Source organism: Cavia porcellus, unplaced genomic scaffold (assembly GCF_034190915.1).
Source record: "Cavia porcellus strain 051 isolate PalLab524CR breed Dunkin Hartley unplaced genomic scaffold, mCavPor4.1 scaffold_32, whole genome shotgun sequence".
Taxonomy (NCBI): Eukaryota; Metazoa; Chordata; class Mammalia; order Rodentia; family Caviidae; genus Cavia; species Cavia porcellus.
The window spans coordinates 4005284-4024269 of NW_026947515.1; the positions used below are offsets into that span (position 1 = coordinate 4005284).

At 37.6% G+C, this 18986-nt stretch overlaps 1 protein-coding gene across 1 annotated transcript; it reads left to right on the top strand.

The window, feature by feature from the left end:
* The first annotated feature begins 14848 nt into the window (after positions 1–14848).
* On the top strand, positions 14849–18550 carry LOC134474319 (zinc finger protein 791-like). Its single transcript, XM_063241853.1, has 3 exons — positions 14849–14958; positions 15148–15208; positions 16770–18550. Exons 1-3 carry the CDS (start codon positions 14925–14927, stop codon positions 17698–17700), a joined length of 1026 nt encoding a protein of 341 aa, XP_063097923.1. The 5' UTR covers positions 14849–14924; the 3' UTR covers positions 17701–18550.
* The last annotated feature ends 436 nt before the right edge of the window (positions 18551–18986 follow it).

Consider the following 18986-nt stretch of genomic DNA (forward strand, 5'->3'; position numbering starts at 1 on the left):
CATCCACTAAATACATTTTATTTGCTACAATTATGCTAAGTGAAATAAATAAATAATTCTTAATGTTACAGGCAGCTGTGTTAGTCACAAATATAGGCAGTCAGATAGTTATATAATGGAATGAAACTCCTAACCTACTATGCCTGGTAGGTGTTTGTGTTCTATAAAATAGAAGAACGAATTTTAGGAACAAAGGAGGTAAAGAGCAGAATATACTACTGAGAAAAAAAAGTGAAAGGTTTTTGCTCTAGATAGGATATTACCACAGTGGGAAGCAGGCCAGGGGCCATTTACCCTGAGGTCACTTACCTCTCCCTTAGGCAACTTACCTGTGGCAGGAAAAGAGTCCCAATCAGCTACTGGCACATCAGCAATGACACCTTTAAGCACCACCACAGTCAAAAAGTAGATATAAGCCCCCTCACCATGTATCCAGCAGAAAAAGGCACACATCTAGTGGTCATGTGATCCACCTTCTTAGAATAAAGGCCATTTTTACTTTACATTCTCTCCTTTACCACAGTGAAAACCCTATCAGAAAGCTTCTGTCTGAGAGAGCAGGAAGGGTCATAAGTGGGTTGTATCTTCTAAGGACTTTATAGAATAAAATCATGGGGTGAGATGGGTTTAAGGTGGGGGAAATTGCGAATTCACAAGGCAGATGGGCATAACTTTGGACAGAGCTATGTTTAGCCAATATAATTAATAATTCAGGCAAAATCATGTACACTGCAGACAAATGGGGATGTGAGGTCATAGAAATCAGGCATTTTACAGAGCAGTAACTCTCCTCTATGGGATTGAGAGGATGACTCCTGACTTCAGCAGGGAAATATTTAGAAAATCAATTCTTAGAACATGGATGCATTTGCTTGGTATTTTCTCTTGAGGCCTGTCCCATAACAGGAGGTATCTGTCTTCACATAGCTGCAAGGTATGTGGGCTTCTGAGCTGGCTACATCTAGGACCTGATCCTGTCTCCCTGGCTATATATTTCTAATTAACTCAGCTGCCTGTAACAAGGCTTGCCCCTCAAAGGAGCCAGAAAATAAGTTCAGATTACTTGCAGGATTGGAAGAGATAATCACCTCCTGCTGTGGGCCAAATCTCAAAAGAAAAGGTAAATTAAATACAACCAAGTGCTAAGGAGCAACAGTCCAAATACTTCTCTGATCACCCTGAGGAAACAAGAGTCACCATCCCAACCCTCTACAAGAAGAGTCTCTGCTCTTAAACCTGCCCACTTACTATGACTTGCCCTCCCATTTGCTCCCAATTTAATCAATTTTACCTGAGCAATTAACCTTATTGGTTGACCACATTTCTACCCCGCATTATGGTTAACTTTCAGATTCCCATTTTTCCCCTCCCCTGGACCCATCTAACCCCATGATTTAACTCTATACAAGTTTCTCAAAAAGACAGAGTCTTTAGCAACCCACTCAGACCTTTTCTGTCTCTCAGACAGAAGCTTTCCTTCTCCCAATAAATATATTCCACTCTTCAACTTCATCATTCCTAAAATTCATTCTTCAATTTTAGAGAACACAAACTCATACCGGATATATAGTAGGTAAGGAGTTTCATTCCCCTATACCATTAACATGAGCCAAATTAACATGACTATACTTTTATAATGTCTGAAATTTGTCCTTTTCCTGCAGTTTCAAGTGATTAATACAATTCACAGTGATTATAGTCCTGGCAATATCTAAAATTGTATACAACAGTCATTATAAGTGTAAAAGTATAAGTTTGCTTTGATTGTATTATTTAGCAAGACATAGACTTTGCCATGGCACTAGTTTATATCTTACAAAAGAGAAGGTTCACCTATAATTGTTCAGAAAAATTTCTACATTATTGGCTAATTGAACAATTTTTAATTATATAAACTGTGTATTTTTTCAGTTTCTAGAAGGCTCCTATTATATTATTGAAAGCTGTCTGTAGGCCTCTAGGACCTTGGCTATATATATTTTGATGAATAATTCTGTTTTGAAACTTGTATGAAGATTTATTTTTATCTTGGGATTAAATTCACTGCATTGACACTGATAGAGTGAAGCAAAAGCCCACTGCATTAATTTCCATTGGATACTCATGGCATTGAGCATGTGAATTGCTGACAAGGTAAATTAGCTTCATACATAGACAAGAATCAGTAGTTAGGATTTTGTGGCCCAGTAGAGAAGCACAATGATAGGATTATTTACAAAAGATGAAAAATATTTCCAAAAGATGAGAAGTATAAAACAAAAAGAGGCTTTTATTCTGAGAACATGGAGAGAGATGTCTGGCCCCCACCCACTGCTGGAGTCCAGTGATCTCTCTGGCTGATACGTGGGATGGGGTGTGTAAGTAGCCTCCGTTTGGGGTGGAACCTAAGGAGGGCATTAGGAATGTACAGGTAGCCCATTGGTCATAGGTTTGGCACCATAGGAAAATTTCCAATGGCGGGAAGATGGCATCACAGGTAAATTCCTAGGGGTGGGAGAGATAGGGGCTTCCTGCTTTCCGTTGAGGCTTGCCTGGCAACAGAGTCTTGTCTGGGCCAAAACCGTTTCACAGAATATAAGAAAAAGTAGCAGTGTCCTTTCTATTTAAAGAATGTGGAGAGGAGCCTAAAGCCACCAAGGGTTTGCCTTTTTTCTGACAGATTATGGGATTAAACGGTATATCTGAAATTTGGTGGTGCTGGCACTAACATTGATATCATGTAAGGAGCTGACTGGAATTTTTTTTTGGCCCCTGGGAAAGGAATGAGGAAGTTGTATTCAGGGAAAAAATGAGAAAGTAGCCATATGGGTAAGCATCCCTGATTTGACCTTTCACACTGATGAACTACCATCATGATGTCCTGTAATTTATTCTAGGGCAAAACTCTTTAAAGTACATCCTTCAGTTTAAATTAAGAAATGAAAATAAAGAATTTTTGCTATGTGTCTTCTCTCATGGTTAGTGGTAAACAATTCATAAGGAAAATTTCCAGTCATTTCCTTAATGCACTGTAGATAGCATAAACAAAACTACAGATCAGCTCACTTTCAGAAAACAGAAGCAAAACTAAAAGGCAGGGATAAAGCCTTTCAATGTAAATGTAGGTGAGATCAACATTTAAGAATACAATCATTTACTGATTTCTCTGACTTCAAGAAAGAGAAAAATTTACACTGTTATTGCTATAGGGTAATGAAACTACAGGTCTACTCTGTCTGGTATGAGTTTGTGTTCTCTGAAGTCAAAAAATGAATTTTAGAAAAAACAGAAGTCAAGATAATATAATTATTGGAAGAAAGAAAGCTGTGTGAGAGAGAGCAAATGTGTCCTGACTGGGTGGGCAAAGACTGTATTTTCCAAGGACTTTTATAAAGTAAAATCATGTGGTGAGGTGGTTTAAAGGGTGGGAAAACTGGGAACTCACAATGCAGATGGGCATAAGATGGGACAGAGCTATGGTAGCCAATAAGATAAATAGTTCAGGCAAAGTTGATTAAATTGGGAACAAAAGGTGAAGGGAGTCACATAGAAACCAGGCATTGTTAGGCAGCAGTGAATCTTCCCTTAGGGGTTTTGGAGGGTGACTACTGAGGTCATTAGGATGATAGGAACTATTTAAAATGTCAGTTTTTATAAGGATGCATTTCTTTGAATGGTGACTCCTGACTTACTCAGAGTGCAAGGGAACTATTTAGAATATCAGTCCTTAGGATATGGATGAATTTGTTGATCTTCTGCCTTGAGGCTTAGCCATTAGCAGGAGTTGTCCATCTTCTCCATAGTTGCAAGGTATCTGGGTTTCTGGATGGGCTCCTCAGAGGACCCAGCCCTGTCTCATTGCTAATCATAATTAACTAACTCAGCTCCACATAACAGTACTTTTAGGAAAATTGAATACATATGTCTTGTGCTCTGAGTGAATGATCCGGGATGACAGTGTGCAACGTATATACCAGTGTTGCCCCACAATTCATATGTTTTGAAACTTAGTTTTAATTTATTTTTTCTTTTTATCCTTGAAATGAAATGGATTTGGAAATGAAAAACATGAGGTAAGGCACTTTGGTACACATATTCCTCTGTGTAGTTGAGATCAACACTGTTGAAGACAACCAGCTTTAGAAGTCTCTGACTACTGTCTATCATTTGGGATCCTCTCTTGCAGGAAAGAGTTCCTTTCCCTGTTTATTTTTGACTCAGAAAGAAGACAGGTGAGCAGCAGTCAATCAGTGATGAAGAGGCGGGCTATATGAAATGTCCTATCAGGCGAGCTGTGGCAGGAAGTCTCTTGGGTCTCTTCCGGTGTGTAGACATTGTTTACCTGTTTGGAATACAAAACTGGGAGCAGAATGCTTGCTGGATCTCATTTACTGGTTTTGAAGTCCTGTGGCCTGATTAGCAAAGAATCTGGGAGACCCTCTAGCCACGGAATGGTGAGGCTTTGGATGGGAGCCCAGAAATAGGGTGGAATTGGGAGAAACCAGTTACAAGTGGTTAGAAGCAGTTCTGATGTGTGTAGACTCAGGTATTTAGTTAGCTTCAGCTCCTGAGCTCTTCTAGCATTGGCCTTGGGTCGTCCACTTTCCCTTTTTCTCCTACTGGGAACAAGGATGATTCTGTGTCCCCAGAACCCTGAATTAACTATGACAGCACCAGACTGGAGTATCACCTTTGAAATTTTCTACTGTCCTGGCACCTCCATCATAAGGAGCAGAGAAAGCAGCTTGGGAAGCCCCTGACTCTGATGCATTTTGTAGCTGGAGCAGCAGTACTGAGCTTGGTCTCCGCTCTCATTCCAGGGATCAGCAATCTTGATGTACTAAAGTTGATAAATGTATGTAATGCAGGGCCTCGTATCCACAGTGGCACTCCTTAAACCTGTACTTTTTTGTATTTATAGGGATTGCCTAAATTTATGGTATGTTCTCGCATTTCCAACCTCTTGACAGGTGTTGGCAAAATCAAGAGTATTCAGAGATGTGTAGTGATGTGCTTCAGTGGAGGAAGGCTTTCCAAACATCTGGTGAACTCCTGTGTATTATAAATAACAGTGCAAAGAATTTCTGAACATACTTTCATGTGACACATGTGCTCATAGACGATGTTCGTGAGAACAGCCATAGAGGTTTGAATTTTGAGAAAACAAAGCAGATATAAAAGTGTCGTCAAGGGCAGGGTAAAGTGTGCTTGCTAAGGACAAATTTCAGAAAGGGCTGCCTGTTAAATTCTCACTGAAAAATGCCTAAATGTAGTCATTTGCATGAACATATAAATACATGATATCCTTCTGAATGGAAAGGAATATGGGTGTTATCTCTAAATTAAGAGCTAATTTAATAGCTTGGTTGATCATATACATTGTTTAAATATGGAAATGCTCTGTAATGGACTTTACTAATTCCTGTAAAGGAGATGCCCTAAATTGAAATTGTGCAGGCATATCAATAGTTTAGGCATGAAGGGTTTTCTGCTTAGGGTGGATCAGACGAGCATAGAAAGGATGTGGAAGTGAACAGCAGGACACAGTGTGCAAATAGCAGGACATACAACAGAGAGGGTCTTCACTGAAAGTAGTTCTTAGGGTATGCATGCAGTTAAAGTTGAATTATGATATCTTCCTTGAGACAGATAACACCAGCTCTGCTAACAATCAGTATTCCACATCCCTGTCAACCCATGAATTGTGTGTTCTTCACTTGAGATCTAGTTTTGATTATCTCAAATTATGACCCAGTATCATGAAGATGAAATTTCAATTTTTTTTGTACCAAGGATGGAACTCATGATCTCAAGCTTGCAAGTTAGGTTTTCATGCTGCTAGCTAAATACCCAGCTCTGAAAGTGTTTTCTGTATATTATGGATGATATCAACCTTGTTCCTCAGAAAATGTTGAACATTGTGGAATTTTTCTATATTGTATGGCTAAAATTTTAAAGCAAACCGAAGGTGTCTTATGCAGTCACTTTTCAAGTTTCACATAGTCTGTGGGGTGTCTCAGTCAGGGTTTCTCTATTTCAGACAGCTCTGTAACTTAGGCTAGCCCCAAACTCAAGGAAGTTCTCCTGCATCAGCCTCCCAAGTTATATTTCTTCTCTCTGAGTGGAAAGTGATCACTTGTTGACACTGAGCTATAATTTGAAGCTTGCACTTGGTTTCATTGTTTATATGTTTTTTTATATATAGCAGTTTTCTGTGAACATTTGAGTTATTATTTATGTACCATATTTGATGTTATTTATGTTTTGTTCTATAAAACCAAATTCAAATATCAAAATGCTGCTTAAGTATATTAAGAACAAAGGACTTATTGGCCTAACTGAAATTTGAAGACATATCATTGGTAGTACATCAGAGTGATTGATGAGATATTTGTCTGCCTCTGTGCTTTATGGATGCTGGGCCTATAGGTTCTCACTATAAGCTCTGCATTAGAGACAGTGCACAGGGACTCTTGCAGTGACTCAACATAAGAATCAGTGCTCCTATTTGGCTGTTACATTAGCTGTGAGTTACAATATAGTATCAAATTTGCTGTCTCAAAAAATGTGTATATAAAAAAATTAATACCCAAAACATGGAATTAAGATTTGAAGAAATCAGTCTCCATTCAGCTGTTTTGTTTGGTTTTATTTGTTTAGTTTAGTTTTATTTTATTGAGACAGGTTTTCTCTATGTATGTCAGCTAGATTTGAACCCCTTATGGAGTGCAGAATTGCCCTAACCTCAAAGCAGCACTCCTGTGTCAGGCTCTTGAGTGCTGGGATTATAAATATGTGTGTTTTTACCCTAGAAAATATTGAGGCTTGTAACTTAGCTGTGTTGTAGCTTGTCATAATAGATGCCATCTTGAGCTTTGCGTTTAACTAGTGCCCTGTATTTCACCCTGAAAAATGGAAAATCACTCAGGGTAGAAGTCCCAGGAGAAAAGCAAACTGAGCTATACCCAAAGAAAAAAACTGACCTGCTCAACAGAAGAAGCAGAATACAGTTGTCATCCAAAAATTATTATAAGATTCTAGCTAAATGATTTCCAACAGGATCTTTTTGTGATTCTATCTTGTAAAACATCTGTAACTTTCCAGTTCAAAGCCTCTTGTTTAGATCTCAAAATGGGTGTGGGGGTTCTGTGTACAAGTAGTCCTGACCATCTAATGAAATTCCACATTTCTCAATTGGGTTGCTTGGATTCTTGTATTGTTGTTCACAAACTCAACTCAAGCTTCAGAAACCTTTACTGACACAAGCAAACACCAGGATTAAATGACAGTGCCACTGAAATGAAAGAATAGTAGTTTAAAGGAGAGGAGAAAAAGACAAATGCCATGTGCTATAATGCCCACCTCTTTTCCCCAGCAATGAAGAGGCTGAAACAGGAGAATGGCCATGTATTCAAAGACAGCCTAACCTACATAGTGAAGGCAAGACTGGCCAGAACTCCAAAGTGAGACTATGTCTTTAAAGCAAAAACTAAAATGAAAATAATAAACAACCAAGGTGATAGAAAGACTGTTTAAAAAAAATCAGTAATAGAGCTGAGTGAAAGTTGACTTATGCAAAATGGGAATTATTGAATGGTGATGCAGAAGAAGGAAGGCCATGTAGTGGCATGCAGGAGGCAGTAACAAACACAGATTTAGGAATGACACCTATAGTGCTACAGCACAACAGTGACCTCCTTCCTCCAATATATTTGCAGCTCACTAAATGGAGGACTTATAAAAGCTCATGAAAATGTTAAGATCAAGGCAAACAAGCAGCTTGAAATCCTGGCTTCGGAACATGGCCTTTAACAGACATTTCATATTTAGATTGAAATAAGAGAAATATAATCCTGCCCTGTTTGATGGCAAATGCACCAAATTTAATGGCTCACAACATTGAGAAGTGAAGAAGTTACAAACCAAAAGAAGATAAAAAATTTTCTTAGAAAAAAATGAGACAAGAATATCCCTGGATTTTCAGGAGTGGCCTTCAGTGTTTTGGCCACAGACCTATTGTCAGGGGTCATTTATACAGGAAAGTCACAATGTGGGTACAGTGTGTGTCTCAGACTACAATCAACCTATAAGCTTATAGCTGCTTAATTAATATTGTTCATCAGGGGAACAAATAAGCCAGAAAAGTTATGTGGAAAGAGCCAAGGCATTTTGTGGGAACAACAGTCCAGTTGTTCTGCTCATTGAGTATGGTAATTGATACCTATCTGAACTTCCTGGAGGAGGTTGTGGTAACTGTAGTACATTTCAAGCTGTTGTTTTCTCTGCAGGAGCATGTAGACCTGGTCACTGCATCTTCATCTTCAGTTCTGGCTTTCTTCAGCTGTGCCTGTAGCAGTGATTGTTGTATTTAGTTTTTTGCATTGACTCTTTGAAGTTCCAGTTCCTCTCTCATTGTATATCAATTTCTTTCTACATTGACATCCTGTGCTAAAATCACAATAGTATTTGAGTGAATTAACTGATGTTTATACATTTAAAAATATTAATACAGGCCAGGGATTTAGCTCAGCAGACAGAAATGCCTGCCTGGAAAGGGCTAGGTTGTAACTTTGATCCTTGGTACCTAAAAAAAAATGTAATTTAAACTGCAAGGAAAGAAAATAATTTCATTCGTGAAAATGTAGGTTTACAAAATTTATAATTAAATATGTCAATGGCAAATTAAACATTGTTAATAGTCATATTTAGTATCTAAAGTTGTTTGGGCTGGGGATTGAGCTCAGTGATACAAGGAGCTGCCTGGAGACTACAAGGTCATGAGTTCAATCTCTCATACAAAAAAAAAAAATTCACAGTTGTCAACAATGCAGTGCTATGAGCACATTTATTGAAACTTATGCTTGTTAATTAAGAGGCTCAATGTTTCTTTTTTGGTCTATGAAATACCTGCAGATAACATGGCAATTACAATGAATGATGTACTGTCCCCTAAAGGATTGCTATTTTCTGAGTTGTTTTTAGTTTTTGTTTTCCCACATATTTGAAAGTTGAAAATGTTGGCTGATGCTAGCTAGAAAAACTGTGATACACATTTTTTCAATTTAATGATATATTTCCCTATATCCATTAAGAACATTTATTTGCTACAATTACTCCAAGTCAAATAGATAAACAATTCTTAAAGTTACAGACAGCTGAGTTAGTTAGAAATACAGGCAACCATACCGTGATAAAGTGGAATGCAATTCCTGACCTTCTATGTCTGGTATGAGTTTGTGTTCTCTAAAGTGCAAGAATGAATTTTAGGAACAACAGAGTTGAAGAGCAGAATATATTTAGTGAGAGAGAGAAAGTGAAAGTATTTTGCTCTAAATAGGATATTTTGGGAGTGGGAGGTGGAACCAGGGGACTTTTACCTGGAAGTCACTTTCCTTTTCCCTATTCAACTTACCTGTGGCCAGAAAAGAATCTCAATCAGCTACTTGCATATCAGCAATGCCACCTTTAATCACCACCCAAGTCAAAAACTATATGTATGCCACCCACACACTTCCAAAAGAAAAAGTGAGACCCCCAGTGGTCATGGGGTTCTCTCCATATATTTAGAATAAAGGCCATTTTGACTTTATATTCTCTTCTTTACTACACCAAAAATCCTATCAGAAAGCTTCTGTCTGAGAGAAACAGGAGGGATTCTGAGCAGATAGCAAAGGACTTTGCTTTTATAGGGACTTTATAGAATAAAATCATCTGGTGAAAATGGTTTAAAGTGGGTTAGATTACTGATATTACTCAGGAGGTAGCTTAGCACAATAGAAAAGCTGAATATAAGAATGTAAAAGTGGCCTTTTATTTAAAGAATGTGGAGACAAGCCCACAGCCACTAAGGGCTTGGCTTTTATTTTTTTCTGACTGACTATGGGGTTATGGGGTATATGTGACTTTTGACTGGATGTGGTGCTTGGAGTGGACATTGATGTCATGCTAGGAGCTAATGGGAATTTTCTTTAGGCCCCTGGGAAAGAAAGAGGATGTTGTAATCAAGGAGAAAAGAGGAAGTGGCCATGTGAGTAAGCATCCCTGAGTTCACCTTCTTCCACCTTGAACTACCACTATGAGGTCTGGTAATTTTTCTAGGGCAAAACTCTTTCAAATACATCCTTTGGATTGAATGAAGAAATCAAAACAAAGAATTTTTGCTATCTGTCTTCCACCATGGCTGGAGATAAGCCATTCATAAGAAATATTTTGATTCAATTCCTTAATGCATTGTCGATACCATAACCAAAATTACAGATCAGTTCACTTTCAAAAAAAGAAGCAGCACTTAAAGGCAGGGATAAAGGCCTTCAATGCAAGTATCCCTGGCAAGGTGAGTTCAACATTGTGTAATATAAACTACAACTGATTTCTCTGACTTCCAGAAAGAGAAAAGTTTATACTGATATTGCTATAGCAAAATCAATCTCCAGGTATGCTATGTCTGATATGAGGTTTTTGTTCTGTATTTTAGGAACAACAGAAATTAACAGAAGAATATACTTATTGAGAGAAAGAAAGCTGCCTGAGACAGAGAAGGGGTCCTGAGCAGGTTGCCAAATACTGTCCTTTCTAGGGATCTTTATAGAGTAAAATCATGTGGTGAAATTAGTTTAAGGAGGGGAAAACTAGGAACTCACAATGCAGATGGGCATAAGATGGGACAGAGCTAAGGTAGCCAATAAGATTATAAGTTCAGGTAAAGTTGATTAAATTGGGAACAAAGAGGGAAGGGAGTCACATAGAAAGCAGGCATTCTTAGGCAGCTGTGACTTCCCTTAGGGGTTTGGGAGGGTGACTACTGAGGTCATCAGGATGACAGGAACTATGTAGAAAGTCAGTCTTTAACAGGAAACATTCCTTTCAATGGTGACTTCTGACTTCCTCAGAGTGCTAGGGAACTATTTAGAATATCAATCCTTAGGATATGGATGTATTTGCTTTTCATTTGTCTTCAGCCTTGGCCCATAGCATGAGGTGTCAGTCTTCCCCATAGTTGCAAGGTATCTGGTCTCCTGCATGGGCTCCTTAGGGGACCTAGCCCTGTCTCCTGCGAATACTATTTAAATAACTCAGGTTCCCTGTAACAGTACTGTTTGGAAAATTGATTACAGATGTCTTGTGCTCTATGTGAATGACATGGGGATGACAATGTGCAACGTATATACCAGTGTTGCCCCCTTATTAACATGTTTTGACATTTAATTTTAGTTGATGTGTTCTTTTTTCCTTGAAATCAAATGGATTTGAAAATTAAAAGCCTGAGGTAAAGCTCTTCAGTACAAACAGTCCTCTGTTGAGCTGAGTTCACCACTGTAGAAGAATGGCAGCTCAAGAAGCTTCTGCACTACAGTCTATCATTTTGGATTCTCTGTTGCAGGGAGGGGTTCCTTTCCCTGTTTATTCTTGACTCAGAAGGAGGACAGTAGAGCAGGAGTCAATCAGTGATGAAGGGGCAGGCTATATGAACTGTCCAATCCGACGGCTATTGCTGGCTGTGACTTCTGTCTCTTCTGATGTCTCATCATGATTTACCTGTTCTGAGTACAATACTGGTAGCAAAATGCTTTTTGGATCTCATTTAGTACTTTTGATGTCCTGTGGCCTGATTAGCAAAGAAGCTGAGAGATCTTGGAGCCATGGAATGGTGAGGTTGTGGATGGGAGCCCAGAGATAGGGTGGATTGGGTGAAACCAGTTACAAGTATTTAGGAGTAGTTCTGGTGTCTGGAGCCTCAGGTATTTAGTTAGCTTCAGCTCCTGAGGTCTTCAAGCATTGGCCATGGGTCATTCACTGTCCCTTTTGCCTCTTGCTGTTGGCAAGAGTGATTTGGGGTCCCCAGAACCCTGGCTCCACTATGACAGCAGCAGATTCAAGTATCATCTTTGAAATTCACTGCTGGCCAGGTAACTCCACAATCTTAGGCATTGGAAAGAGCTTGGGAAGACCCTGACTATGATGCTTTTTGTAGCTTGTAGAGCAGTAATGAGCTAGGTCTGTGCTCTCTTTCCCCAGAGTAGCTGATCTGGAATGTCCAAAGTTCATTAATGCCTGTAATGCAGGGCCTTATAGTCACAATGGCTCAAATTAAACTTTGGCTTTTTTGTATTTATAGTGGTCTCCTATATTTATAGTATGTTCTCATATTTCCATCATCATGACAGGTAGTGGCAAAGGTCCTGAGAATTCAGAGATGTGCAGTAATGTGCCTCAGTAGAGGAAGGCTTCCCAAACACCTGGTAAACTCCTGTGTAGTATACAGAACAGTGCAAAATAATTTCTGAACATACTTAATTATTTATGTGGCACCCCTGCTCACAGACTAGGTTTGTGAGCACAGCCATAGAGTTTTGAAGTTTGAGAACAATGAAGCAAATATGAAAGTGTTATCAAGGACAGGGTAAAAATTTGTTAATAACAAATTCCACAAAGGGCTACCTGTTAAATTATCATCAAAAATGCCAAAATTTAGACATTTGCAGGGACATATACACATCACACCATTCTAAACGGAAAGGAATAGGGGTGTCATCTGAATTAAGACCTGATTTAGTAGTTTGGTTGTTCATAGACAGTTTAAATATGGAAATGCTCTGCAATGGACTTTACTAAGTGGTGTAAAGGAGATGCTCTAAATAGAAATTTTGCAGTGATATCAATTGTTTGGCATGAAGGGTTTCCTGCTGAGGATGGATCAGAGGAGCATGGAAAGGATGTGCAAGTGACTGACAGGATGCAGGAAGCCAATAGCAGGACATACAACAGAGAGGGTCTTCACTGAAATTCAGGTAGTTTGTAGAGTAAGTATGAAGTTAAAGTTAGGTTCTGATTGCTTCCTTGAGGTGATCAACACCAGCTCTGGCAACAATCAGTATTTCACATCCTTGCCAACCCATGAATTTTCTGTTCCATACTTGAGATCTAACTTGGATTATCTCTAATTATGCCCCAGTGTCATGAAGGTAAAATGTGGATTTTTTTGTACCAAGGATCAAACTTTTGACCTATGCTTTCCAGGCAGGCGTTCATGCCACTGAGCTAAATACCCAACTATGCAAGTGTTTTCTTTGTTGTATGGCAGATATCCACATTGTTTCTCAGAAAGTGTCAATATTGTTGGAATTTTTCCATATTGTATGGCTATAATTCTTAAAAACAAACCAAAGGTGTCTTATGCAGTCTCTTTTCAAGTTTCACTTTGTCTGTGGGGTGTCACAGTCAGGGTTTCTCTATTTTATACAGCTCTGTAACTTAGGATAGCCCAAAATTTAAGGAAGAACTCCTTCACCAGCCTCCCAAGATATATTTCTTATATCTGAATTGAAAGTGATCGCTTGGTGACAGTGAGCTGTAAATTACAGCTTGGTCCTGGTTCCATTTTATATACTTATTTTTTAAAAACAGTATTTTCCACTAACATTTGAGTTATTATTTGTGTACCATATTGGATGTTATTTATGTTTTGTTCTATGAAACCAAATTCATGTTTCAAAATGCTGCTGAAGTATATTAAGAACAAAATACTCACTGGCCTAAATGAGATTTGAAGAGACATTATCTGTAGCCTATCAAAGTGATTGATGAGATTTTTTATTTCTTTTTTTAAATTTTGAAAGTGGTAAATTACAACAGAACAAGGCATAAAAAGGCCGAATAAGATCATACAGAGAAATTGGTACACTACTTCACGACAGGTTACTGGGATAACAGTAATATGTATCACAGCATATTTTATTATCTTTATAATAGTTGTTCTTTTAAACACGTATATTAAAATGAGATGAAATACAGAACATTATAGTACTTATCAAAACAGAATATTGAATAGAGCAATACCATTAATCAGAATAGAGCAAAACAGTAATAAAAAAAATATTTGCCTTCAAAGAGATAGTACAAGGAAGTCCCCCTTATTTGTTATGGTCTGCTTCCCAGGAGAAGCTCAGATTTCTGGTTCCCTTTGCTAACAGGGGGTGACAGGAGAAGAGGGGTAGGCAAAGGGGATGTTATATTTTAGACCTTCCATCAGTAGGTTCACTATTGCTTAGTAGGGAAACAGGCTGCTTCTTTGGTTTCACAGCATCCTAAGTTCCCACATGGTGTGGCTCTCAGGAGCTGCTGCTGGTTCTCCCTCTGGAAGGGCCGCATTCTGCCAGACTGCTTCCGCTTATCAGGGAGAAGTGGTGCTTGCTTGCCTTCCAAGTGTCCTAAATTCCAGCACGGTATGGATCTCAGGAACTGCTGATGGTTTGCCCCTGGATGGGCCATAGTCTGCCACATTGCCACCACTTATCAGGGAAGGGAGGTCCTTGCTTGGCTTCCCAGTTGACTGATGGGATATTTATCTGCCTCTGTGCTTTGTGGATGCTGGTCCTGCAGGCTTCTCACTGTGAGCTCTGCTTTAGAGACAGTATATAGGGAATCTTGGCATGACTCAGCACAAGAATCAGTGCTCTTATTTCACTGTTACATTAGCAGTGAGTTGCAATCTATCATCAAACTTGCTGTCTTCAAAAATGTGTATATATACAAAATTAATGAGCAAAACATGGATTTAAATTTGAAGAAATCAGTCTTCATTCAGCTGTTTTGTTTGGTTGTATTTGTTTAGTTTGGTTTTGTTTTATTGAGACAAGCTTTCTATATGTACATCAGCTAAATTTTAACACCCTATGGAGCCTAGAATTGCCCTGAACTCACTGAAACCATCCTGCCTCAGCATTTTGAGTGCTGGCATTATAGATATATACCACCACACTTTGCTTTTGATTCAGATTTGTAGGAGAGAATTTACGATATCCCAAACCTGGTGTCTCAGCCTTCATGTGAGAAATATATGTATGATCCTTTAGGAGGTGGTGACCTTTGAGGATGTGGTCGTGAACTTCAGCAATGAGGAGTGGACTTTGCTGAGTCCATCCCAAAAGAACCTCTACAGAGATGTAATGGGTGAAACCTTTAGGAACATGACTGCAATAGGTAAGGACAAAATACTTTTGTCATTCATGCTGTCAGAATGTTGTATGTCGCTGTTTCATTAAAAACAATGTGAAAATATTTTTAAAAATAGCTCAGACCTGGACACATTATATCATAACTCTAAACAAAATCTATTAATATGTATGTATTATTCTAATGAGCACTGGTAATTCTATGTCTACAATTCAGGAGGACTTGGGGATATCCAGGAAGCTGAAAACGAATGCAAAATTTACTGGAGATACTTAAGGTAATTCGCACTCATAAGGAGAAGGAATGTTCCTGAGTAATTAGTGAGTCAGCAGAAAAATACCACCAAATAAATGAGGCACCATTCAATTTATTGTCAGTAATATTCTCCAAAGACGTATAAGCTAGGGTATATATAATGAGTGGATTAAATCAAGAAAATGTATGGCATTGCATATAGATGTGTATGAAAGGCATACACTTTGAGTTATGACATTCTCTCTTCAGTTTTTCTACCCATATATATATGTGAATACAACACATTCATCATCTAAAAATTGCTAAGATTGCAATAGAATTTGAAATAAAACAGAGTTTTTGTGTTTCCAAGCCATGCTCTGAAGAATCAGCCATTGTGACTAAAATTCTTAGAAGGCTGGTAGAATGTTAATTGCACTCATACTGAATATCAGTGTGCAGTTGTCTCTAGAAATTGATCCCCTCATACTTGTCCTGGATATATTTTTAAAAATTCAAAATTCACATAAAATACTGATACATGCTTACTCATATACAAAGCAGATCAAGTTATAATAGATCAGGCCTTGAAGAAGCTTAGCTATCTATCACTGGATTTGTGGAGAAGGAAAATGTTAATAGACTCTTTGTGATTGTGCATTCTTGTAAACCCAGCTCACTAGGAATCAGAATTTGCAGAATTGCAAATTCAAGTTCAAATGTCACAGCTTAATGATCAGTGAAAACCTCTTAAAACACATTTAAAAAGCTATAGATTTTATGGTAATAGCTATTGTTCATTCCCAGCATGGAAAAGAAAAAAATGCATTATATAATGTCAAAAAATAAAGAATATAATGTCATTTGCCATGAGAAATAGTTGGTTCTTTCTCCCATCATTTCGGTGAAATAGCTCAGCTATGAAACCTAAAAGTTCACAGGGTTTCTCTTAGATGAAAAACCAAAATATAAATTGTGGAATGAAAAGAAAGAGTTAATAGAGAAAAGTAAGACTGACCATATGGAAAAGGGAACTACAGGTTAAGGGCGGAAGGGAGATTGTGATGGGGAAACATATCATAATGATCTGTATGTGATACACATATATACCCATGCCCAAAGTGAAGATAAAGATTCTGCATTTCAAAAGGTACCAAATTTTAAGATTTCTAAATGTGTACCAGTCTTTTGGGAATGTTTTTTTTCAACATGTCTTACAAGGCCATTCTGTTACTTCATGGTCAGAGTTTCTTAGGCTTTAAAAACAGAACTTTACATTAATGCAGTCATTAAACTGAGACCCATTTCACTGTGAACGTTTCTTTTTTTATTTAATGTAAGGAAAGACTAAAAAAACAAAGTAAGTAGAAATGATACCACTTTCAAAGTGAAAATAAACAGTAAGAAATCTAAAGACAGTGATGACATATGATGCTCATAGAAATAGTTAATGAAATAGCACATGGGCAAATTGTAAAATACAAAAGTGAAACATATGTTGTGGGGATTCAAACAGCGAGACTGCAAACAATTTTGTTCAAATCTCCAATAAAATCTTAGTAATATGTTTATCAATCCGATATGTGATTTTTTTTTTTTTACAGAAATGACAAGGTAGGGAAATCCTATGGACATGCATGTTGGAATCAGTGTAAAGAAGTATTCCTTTGTACTCCAGAAGGTAATGTAAATGTGAAAGAAGCAGAAACACACCACAATGTTCAGATCCATGAAAAATATGGCAGTGAGGAGAAAGCCTATGTATGTCAGCAATGTGGAAAAGGGTTCACCAAATCTCGACATTGTAAGCAACATGAAATAATTCACACTGGAGTGAAACCATATGTATGTAAGAAATGTGGGAAAGCTTTTAACACACGGACAAATTGTAAAGTACATGAAAGGATTCACACTGGAGACAAACCCTATGTATGTAAGCAATGTGGTAAAGCTTTTACCAGACCTGGATGTTGTAAGGAACATGAAAGAATTCACACTGGAGAGAAACCATATGTATGTAAGCAATGTGGGAAAGCTTTTAACACACGGGCAAATTGTCAAATACATGAAAGAATTCACACTGGAGAGAAACCCTATGTATGTAAGCAATGTGGGAAAGCTTTTAACACACAGACAAACTGTAAAATACATGAAAGAATTCACACTGGAGAGAAACCCTATATATGTAAGCAATGTGGGAAAGGTTTTACCCAGCATGGAGCTTGTAAGCAACATGAAAGAATTCACAGTGGAGACAAACCATATGTATGTGAGCAATGTGGGAAAGCTTTTAACGCACGTGCATATTGTAGGGTTCATGAAAGAATTCACACTGGAGTGAAACCATATGTATGTAAGCAATGTGGGAAAGCTTTTAACACATGGGCAAATTGTAAAATACATGAAAGAATTCACACTGGAGAGAAACCCTATGTATGTAAGCAATGTGGGAAAGCTTTTAACACACGGGCAAACTGTAAAATACATGAAAGAATTCACACTGGAGAGAAACCCTATGTATGTAAGCAATGGTAGAACCAGTGTATATAAGCGTCATGAGAATTTTTTGAGCACAAGTACATATTGCATAATGCATGAAAAACTTCACATTGGGCAGAAAACTTATATATGTAAGGAATGTGGGAAAGGTTTCAGCAGAAATGCTCATTGTCCAATACATGAAAAATTTACAATGTTGAGAAACCCTGTTTATGTGAAGAATGTGGGAAAGCTTTCACCACACATGGATTTTGTAAAATACATCAATGACTCCACTCTGGTGAGAAAACCTATGTATATAACAATGTGGCAAAGGTTTTACCACAGTCATTGCAAAACACATGAAAGAATTCACCCTGCGAAGAACCACTGGCTACGTAAGCAAGTGGAGACACTTTCAGCAGCCAGATTGCAAGTGAAATACATGAACAAGCTCACACAAGAGATAAATCCTATGTGTTATGAAAATACTCTCAGCACACATGATCATTGTTACATATCTGAAAGAGCTCACTTTATCCTATGGGCATTAACAATGTGAGAAATATGGCCATCCATGTTTGTTGTTAAATACATAGAAAAATCAGCACATTTCAGACAGTTTAAATCTAAGTTTACTTTAAAAATTCCAAGTAAACCTGAAGAAATAATCAATACAGAAGTTTGATGTCAATATTTCTTCACAAATTTTCCAGAAATGACAAATTTGAAATGGTGCTCTACTCAAGTACATATTTTGTATGGTTTGCAGTTAATCACTTATACCTCTTTAGATTTTTTAAAGTGTCTTTGTGCTTCAACATGACATCTTGTAATTAAACATGGTAAACTGAAATGGGCTTTTCACTTTCAAGTATGGATAGTGTCTATGTACTTAATATTTTGTCTTTAAACCTTAATTTTTATATTTTTGTGAATTATTTTTATTTAAAGAAAAAAACCAAAAAGTGTAGAAATAATACAGAATTTCTGAAAAATAAACAATAAGAAATCACTAGTTGATTAGTTACATATTGTCATCTTAGAAGTAAATGTTCAAGTTACAAAATTAAAGCATACAAAGTGATATTCAAATAATGACACTAAACTGTTCACCTCAGTGATCCAACAAAAACTTATTAATATGCTTATCTGTTCTACAAACTTGTTTTTTCTTCTTAAAGATGGTAAGATTAAACATGACAAAACAGAACAGTTCATAAAGAAACAAGTTAAGGAAACACAGGTTTCAAAGCAAGTCCACTGAGATGTTCATTTTTTATCTTACTGTCTCTAGTTTTCTTCAAAATAGTTGTTCCATCTTCACAAGCATTGAATATATA

Excerpts from the sequence above, each read along its gene's own strand:
- LOC134474319 (XM_063241853.1), top strand. The coding sequence starts at position 14,925 with ATGGGTGAAACCTTTAGGAACATGACTGCAATAG. Across the intron at positions 14,959-15,147 it reads TAGGAACATGACTGCAATAG|GAGGACTTGGGGATATCCAG; the intron begins GTAAGGACAAAA and ends TCTACAATTCAG. Across the intron at positions 15,209-16,769 it reads ATTTACTGGAGATACTTAAG|AAATGACAAGGTAGGGAAAT; the intron begins GTAATTCGCACT and ends TTTTTTTTACAG.